Genomic DNA, 8,133 nt, shown 5'->3' with positions numbered 1-8,133 from the left:
TACAATCTTGGAAACCCACAGGGGCAGTTCTACTGTCTTCTAGCATTGCTGTGAGTAAAAACTGATTTGATAGCGATGAGTGAGATTATTTTCCTGAGCTTACAAGTAGTGCAAACATGAACAAACAAAAGCCTCTCCTCTCCTTCCCTTGGTGGTACAAAAGGTAAGCATGTATGGTTAGCAATATAAAGTCCACCCAAGGTGCCTCAGGAAAAAGGCATAGTTTACTTCTATAAAAGCAGCCACAGAAAATTCAGTGTTGGCTCACCTGAGGCTGCTGAGAGTCAGTCAACTTGATGACTACTAGTTTGTCTTATTTGCAACCAATAATCTTTCATATTGCTATCTCGTCATAGGCCAGCCTATTTCGGCCTATTTCTAGCCTCCTGTACCTGCGCAGCTCTGGCTGGCCAATGAATGCACAAGCAGCAGCCTTCAGTCTTCCAGGCACAGCATGGGGTGTGTGGGATCAAGAGGGGTAAATGGGAGCACCCTGAAGCTTACAGCTCCTGAGATGTGCTTCTGTAACTTGACAAGAAACCCAGATTGGGGCTAGCTACAATATACTAGTTCTCCTAATATAACTATAGTTTTAATAAATAACAGTATATTTTCAAAAGCCTTGTAAAACACATACCCCTGCCATACTAGGTATTAAGTAGACTGCTGTTCACTTCAGGGTTTTCCTTATTGTCCCGTAAGTTAGTTATGAACATCTGCTTTATCAAATAAGAAGTGAGTGGCACTCATTTCCAGTGTGGTGGCGCCACAGGAGTGTAGGGATGTGAGTGGTGACTCCCATACTCTATACCAGATTCCCTGGTCGAGATGGTAGCAGTTGGTACCAGTGGTGAGTTGTCACAAGCAGAGCCCCTGCAGCCTGTGCTGCACAAAGGGGGAAAATGGCTTCTTGTGTCGTCAGATTCCATGCTGCCCCACAGCACCACTCTTGCCTGGAACCACCGTTTTCCCTGTCCTGCCCCTAGTGTACAATGAGCACAAGCATTCCAGACCCCAGACCAGGGCAAGATTGGAACACAGTAAGATTTGACAGATGTGCAAGCAAAGCCCCCTTTGCAGAAAGAATTCTGAGCTATTTGAGGGTATGGTGTGTAAAAAAACCAAACACCTCGCCATAAACATTCCAACCAGATTCCAACTTGATCTTGAAGAATATGAAAAGATGAGTACAGAGAGTGCTTGCTGTGTACTACATGGTCCCCTCAAAGGGCGGGTTGAAGCTATTAAGGATCTCTTTGCAGAACCAAGGTAAACCATTGAGGCTAAGCAACTATGTCAGGCCATTCGAGTACTGTCTACACAGTCTTGGTGGCACACTGGGTTGTGTTGGGCTTTTAACCACTATAAGGTTTGTTGGGACCACCCCACCTGCCATTCTATGGGAATAAAGTTAAACACCTGTTAAAACTCAGTCTTGGAAACCCTAAAGAGCAGTTCTGTTCCTAGGGTTACTAATGAGTCGACTAGATGGCACTGGGGTTTGTCTTTTTTTTAAAGGTGCCAGAGCATGAGTTGAGTCACCAACAGTCTCATGTGTAGTGTGCTGGATCAAATGGGACTTTTTGGCATAACCCACCAATTCCATGGGAGGCCCAGCCTAGTTCAGCCCAGCACACTTTCCTCGAAGAGGTGCCGATGGAGAACGAGCAGCTCTAATTTCTAGCCCTTGCACAAGGAAAACAAAATACTGCCTGGTCCTGTCCCACCGTTACTGGCTGTAATTACCTGATTTTAGGAAACAGATCATGAGGTGTTTCTTCTTAGTCTGCAAGCATCCAGTGAAACCTGCTGAGCACCATAGTACCATGCAAACCTCTAGTGGAGAAATGGTTAGAAATTGAACCTGGGTCTGGTGCATGGAAGGCAAGAATTTTATGAATAAATCACCAATCCCTCATCTAACTAGGTGATTTTTTAAAAAAAAATCATTTTATTGAGGGCTCGTACAATTTTTATCACAATCCATACATACATCATGTCAAGCACTTTTGTACAGTTGTTGCCATCATCATTCTCAAAACATTTTCTAACTGAGCCCTTGATATCAGCTCATTTTATCCCTCCCTGTCCCTCCCTCATGAACCCTTGATAATTTATAAATTATTGTTTTGTCATATCTTACACTGTCCGACATCTCCCTTCACCCACTTTACTGTTGTCCATCCCCCAGGGAGGAGGTTATATGTAGATCCTTGTAATTGGTTCCCCCTTTTTACCCCACCTTTCCTCTACCCTCTAGGTATCGCCACTCTGACCACTGGTCCTGAAGGGATCATCTGTCCTGGATTCCCCATGTTTCCAGTTCGTATCTGTACAAATGTACATCCTCTGGTCTAGCTAGATTTGTAAGGTAGAATTGGGATCATGATAGTGGGGGAAGGAAGCATTTAAGAACTAGAGGAAAAGTTGTATGTTTCATTGTTGATACCCTGCACCCTAACTGGCTCGTCTCCTCCCCACGATCCTTCTGTAAGGGGGTGTCCAGTTGACTACAGATCGTCTTTGGGTCTCTACTCTGCACTCACCTTCATTTACAATGATAGGATTTTTTGTTCTTTGATGCCTGATCCCTGATCCCTTCTACACCTTGTGATCGCTCAGGCTGGTGTGCTTCTTCCATGTGGGCTTTGTTGCTTCTGAGCTGGATGGCCACTTGTTTATCTTCAAGCCTTTTAGACCCCAGACGCTGTATCTTTTGATAGCTGGGTACCATCAGCTTTCTTCACCACATTTGCTTTATGCACACACTTGTCTTCTGCAATTGTGTTGGGAAGGTGCGCATCATGGAATGCCAATTTAACAGAACAAAGTGTTTTTGCATTGAGTAAGTATTTGAGTGGAGGTCCAATGTCCACTATAAATATATCTACATAGATCTATTTCCCCACCATCCTATATAAATATATTTACATATGTACATGCCTGTATTTAGACCTCTATAAATACCATTTGCCTCCTAGTTCTTTCCTCTATTTCCTTTTACTTTCCTCTTGTCATGTCCACTATCATGCTCAGCCTTCATTTGGGTTTCAGTAATTTCTCTTTGTTACATTGCCCTTGCTGAATCCCTGTCAGGAGTAGGTGAATCTTACAGCTTTAAAACAATTCTTTCAAAAGCTACTTCCTAAAATCATCCTATGAGGAAGATAGGCAGTATGCTTCTTCAGAAGACCATTGGCAGAGGGTTTAGTAGAAGTGTAATGATGGTGTTGTGGGGGGAAGAGTGCCAATTCCCAAGTGATGGTCAGTGGGTCATAATGTTCAGCCAGTTCTATGCTTGAAGACAGTCTTGCCTTCTAATTGTCTCCAGAGACACCATATAATTTTACATCTCAAGCCTGAAACCCCTGTGCTCACAACACGATTAGATAAATATGAAAGCAAGTTGGAATACCATTTAAGGAAGCTGCTAAAAAATGTTTGGTAGTTCCAAATCCAAATCATGGTGCTTGAAAACCAAGTGAACTCATCTTGTAAGAACTCTGAGGTAGGTCTGCAACACTTCCGATATCATGTTTTCTGCAACACTGCAAAATACATTAATTACATTAATTGAGGCTACTTCTGCCAAGTCAACTCTGACTCTTGGAAACCTTACACATAACAACAACAAAAATCCAAAAAACACTGTGTGGGTGCTGTAGTATCTTTGTGACCATAAACTACCTAACTCTCTTCAAATAGAAAGTAGTGGTAGCTAAAGAGTTGAACCACTTTATTGAGAAACCACAGAAAACAACTGTTACAGGACCTTGACAACTAGCGTCATTATTCCTGAACATGGAGAGGATGATCTGTAACAACCTGTCAAAGCCCACCATCCTGATCCACCCCTAGACCCAGACAGTGTGGTCAAAGTCTTCGAAGGTCTAGCTAGCGAAGATTATTATGCTGACATCATCACCCAGCTCCTTAAACCCACTGCCTCACAGTATACTTTGTCTATATTACATACAAAATCCAGTATGTCAGCCCAGAATACACAAATCTAGATTTTTTTTTAACATAAAAATATGTGCATTATATGGTTTCTGCCAAACACTCCCTCACCAAGGTAGTTTTGTAAACATGCTAATTTTAATGTGTTAAACATGTTGCTGTTAAAAAAAAAGAGCATGATTACAAAAATGTCCTGAGAGAAGGGAAGTCAAGGTTAGCAAAAAAAATAAATTAATTAAAAAAAACCAACCTTCATAATGTGTGCATCATTTGTATAAAAATACATTAGCTGATGAGAAAAAGCAAGAACATTTAATTCCTAAGCCATTATGCTTTTAAAAATATGGACTTTTTTGTACTCAGAAAAAAAAAGTATAGTGTTTATTTTTTTCTTGATGTAAAGAAGCCATAATTACATAATACATTACTATTTTTAAATATTACAGCTCTTTGTAGAAAACCATTCCATTAAACAGCAACAAGTAATCAGAATTTGATTATTAAAATATTAGGTCAAATGAAAATATTCTTATCTGAATTTGAATTTGATTTCACTGTCCATGGCAACCTGCATCTATAGTGGGAAAATAAATGGAAATAGGATGTGGACAATCAAAAGAAAAAGTAGCTCTCAACTCCTATCTAGATTTCACATATTCATTACCCTAGCACATGGTCAGCCCACTTTCCTGAGGGTCCAGGAGAAACCAGCAGTCCAAGGCACTCACAGGCCTTGCACTGTCCAACGAAGCTCTAAGATATTCAGAAAGTCACACTGCCATTCCCACCACAACTCTGAGGTAGAAGACTAAATACTACTCTTCTCACCATTTCACCTGGGTAAGTTGACTTTTAAGTTGATTTAAAAATCAACTTAGCAGTGTTCTCATTCTCCTGTGAAAGCCAAGTTGAAATAATGTGTAAATTGCAACCACACACAATTAGATTGGCATCTGTCCTTTGATCTGGTTCACCATTTTCTGATCCGTGGGCTCCTCTGTCTTCTTCTCACGCTCTTTGTTCCAATCCTTCAAGCCATCTGGAAGTGATGTGTCCTCGTCCAAGCTGCCAGTCCCTTCCACAAATTCCTCATAGGTAGATTTTTCCACAAACGGTCTTGGGCCCAAAAGTTCAACCATATCACTCTTATCTAATACTTCTTTTTCTAACAATAGGAGAGCAACCTGAAACGAACAATTTCCATTAAATACAGTTACTCAATAAATATTTACTTAAAGGTAATCACGTTCTTACTCATAGCCTAAACCATTTGAAATAAAGATTTAAGGTGACTGGGAAAAAATGTCTTATATACTAGGTAACATGAATTTAAAGAGGCAAATAAATATAAGCAACAAAAGTGTTAGAAACGTAATGTTTTAAAGTATTACAAGCAAAAATGTCCACCACATGGGACAGTGCATATATAGAATGAGTAATTATGAATCTGTAATAAAGAAAAGTAGAAGTTCTCTTTGTTCTATATATATCTCAAGGATACATAAATGAAAACAGCAAAATACACAATATATATAAGGTGCTACATTTGATTTTTAATGTAGAAAAGAATATATCTTTAAGTGTTTGTACATACAGAAATGCTGGAAGGATAAGTAGTGAAAGCGGTTACTAGAGGCAGGCTGGGGCAAAAATACAAAATGAAAACAAAGTTAACACCCAAATATATTGTCTTGAAGTTTTAATCATTTGCTATTGCTGACCTATAACTTTGCCACTACACAGAAAAGGGTCACAGAACAGGGGAGACCTGAATGGTTATGTTGTGGAAGAAAGTGATTTTGTCAGGAGACTAGAGGATGGTGTTCATGTTAGGTGATCTGACTGTTGTAAAAGAAAATTAAGCTGCTTAAATTATAAACTGCTGGCAAAAGACAAGGCATACTACTCCCACAAAAAATTGAGTCTCAGAAACCCATAGGGGCAGTTCTATCCTAACCAATTGGGTTATTATGAGTAGAAAATGGATTTAGTTCCAGAGACAGTACACTACTTAAAAATTTAATATATCTATAGTTTATATTAAATGTTATGGTTTTAAAAGATATGAAATAAACTCTTGTTTTGATATTTCAAACTCCTTACAAAGTATTTTCAATACATACAGAAATTGAATGGCTAACCAATCCCCATGTAACCATTATAAAACATTATCAATTTAAAGTCAATTTTTTACCTATTCCTTGAACTATTTTGAAAAAACAACCCCCCCCCAAAAAAACCCAAACCAGATGTCATATTTTATCCATATGTTTTCATACATCTCTAAGAGATTACAAACTCTTGAAAAAACATAATCAAAATATTCAAAAGCTCTGGTTTTTAAAATACAGTTTGCAGATATAAGCACTGGAGAAATAAACATTATTTTAATTCCTTTTTCCTAGACATCTTAATTATCAATTTGCATATATATGTATGTGTGTGTGTGTATATACCACATTGAACCAATTCTCTTTCAACTGATTTTTTTTCTATCCAATTATTGTCATAACATGTTCTATGTACCGTATATACTCGAGTATAAGCTGACCCAAGTATTAGCCGAGGCACTTAATTTTACCACAAAACTGCATTAAAAATATGCTGAAAAACTCGGCTTATACACAAGTATATATGGTATATATGAAAGGAGTAAGATAATAGACTTATTCCCTGGATGCATTTGAGCATCTATTCAATACAAATGGAATCCTTACTCTTAAAAATTGTCACACATGCCTTTTGCTCTCATGGAGGTAGTAATCTAGAGCGAATTCTGCTTCCCGTGATCTCTTACAGCTTCTTTCCTTGTTTTCCACAATCTTCTATATGAAATTACAAACCCTTACCTCTAGCCAAGAACACGTGTCCACACTCGAGGTGCAACAACCCATTACTCACACACTCTTGAGTATCAAACTGCACCTTGCTGCCTTCCACCAGCTCCTGTCTGCCATCACTGAAGTCTTTGGGAGATTTTTTTTTCCCTTTCTGTATCTAATTAATAAATCTTCTTTTTATAATTCTACCTTGCCTGCTCCCACTGGCATCATCTCAGGAATGTGAGCTGTCTTGTGTTCTTCCACTCTGCTGCCATACCCATCATTTTATATAATGATCATTTCTGCTTATCATTACATTCCTCAAAGACCCCCAATTACACTGACAAGGAAGCTAGATTAGATCATTTTTAGGTTACTTCTATTTCTAAAACTATGCTCCACATTGTCTGTGTAACTTTGGAGGCCCTTCTCATCTAGTTCTGTAACCCTTCACTGTCTACCCCTTAAACCCTATCCTCTTCTCTATACTATATGAGGCGACGTCAAAGTCAGTGGAAAAAATGCATTATCGATCTGAGAGATGGTGACGGAATGACACATACCAGAGGGACTCAGCAGAATCCAGCCCAGGAGAGTTGCTTAGAGGGATCTTTAATACAACTGGTACACAGGAGGAGCATAATAAAGATAAGTAGGCACAGATCCATGGGGTTTTGAGGGGCTTGGGGCTTTTGGCTTACCTCAGTGGAAGCCGGCTGGGGCTTGACCTTGGCCCCGCCACTGTCTCTGCCGGAGCAGGGACCATTTGGAGCCAGTAGGGGGCCTGGTATGGACAAAACCACAGTTTGTCCCCACCTGCCTCGGGGCAGGGTCTGGACCCTTGCAGCTCCACAGGCAGGGATCGGGGTTCAGCTACATTGTTGCTTTTGTTTCCATCTCTGCTCTCTGTACCCCCATGGTCTTTGAGTGCCGAGCAGGGGCTTTTTCTCAGCTCAGCTGCGGATTGCCCCAGCTGCCTTGGAGCAGGCACTAAACCATTTGGGTGGGAGTGGGACTCAGCTACATAGTTGCTTTTGTTTCCCTCTCTTCCCTATATTACTGCACAGTCTAAACTGGTCTTACTTTTTAATTTTTTTCTCCTCTTTTCTCTTTCCTGTTCTCTCACACTCCACTGCTGACCTCCAGACCACTCCCCTTAGCCTAGGGTATTTACGCCTGCACCACACCCAGCTAGGTGAGCTCCACCCTGTGTAGTTATCCCGAGGCTAGGGAAAGCCCTGCTTCCCCTCTGTCCAACTTCTCACCAGGGAATTCCTGCCAGTGCACCTGGAGGCAGAAGGCCAACACTCATCAACATTCCAAGCTGTTGCAGGAACCTCTGCCCAACCTC

General features: G+C 40.4%; 1 protein-coding gene across 1 annotated transcript in view; it reads right to left on the bottom strand.

Moving 5' to 3' along the window:
• Positions 1-3,719: 3,719 nt before the first annotated feature.
• AFG3L2 (AFG3 like matrix AAA peptidase subunit 2) overlaps positions 3,720-8,133 on the bottom strand; it is an 80,493-nt gene continuing 76,079 nt past the window's right edge. The window contains exon 17 of the mRNA XM_004702870.2: positions 3,720-5,144. Coding sequence (XP_004702927.1) covers positions 4,902-5,144 — 243 coding nt within the window. The 3' untranslated portion in view covers positions 3,720-4,901. The remainder of the gene's footprint in view (positions 5,145-8,133) is intronic.

The sequence above is a fragment of the Echinops telfairi genome, unplaced genomic scaffold, assembly GCF_000313985.2.
Source record: "Echinops telfairi isolate 266 unplaced genomic scaffold, ASM31398v2 ScPeMD7_57;HRSCAF=196, whole genome shotgun sequence".
NCBI classification, from domain to species: Eukaryota; Metazoa; Chordata; class Mammalia; order Afrosoricida; family Tenrecidae; genus Echinops; species Echinops telfairi.
The sequence above is the reverse complement of the archived record's forward strand: the minus strand, read 5'-3'. Positions and strand labels throughout refer to the sequence as shown.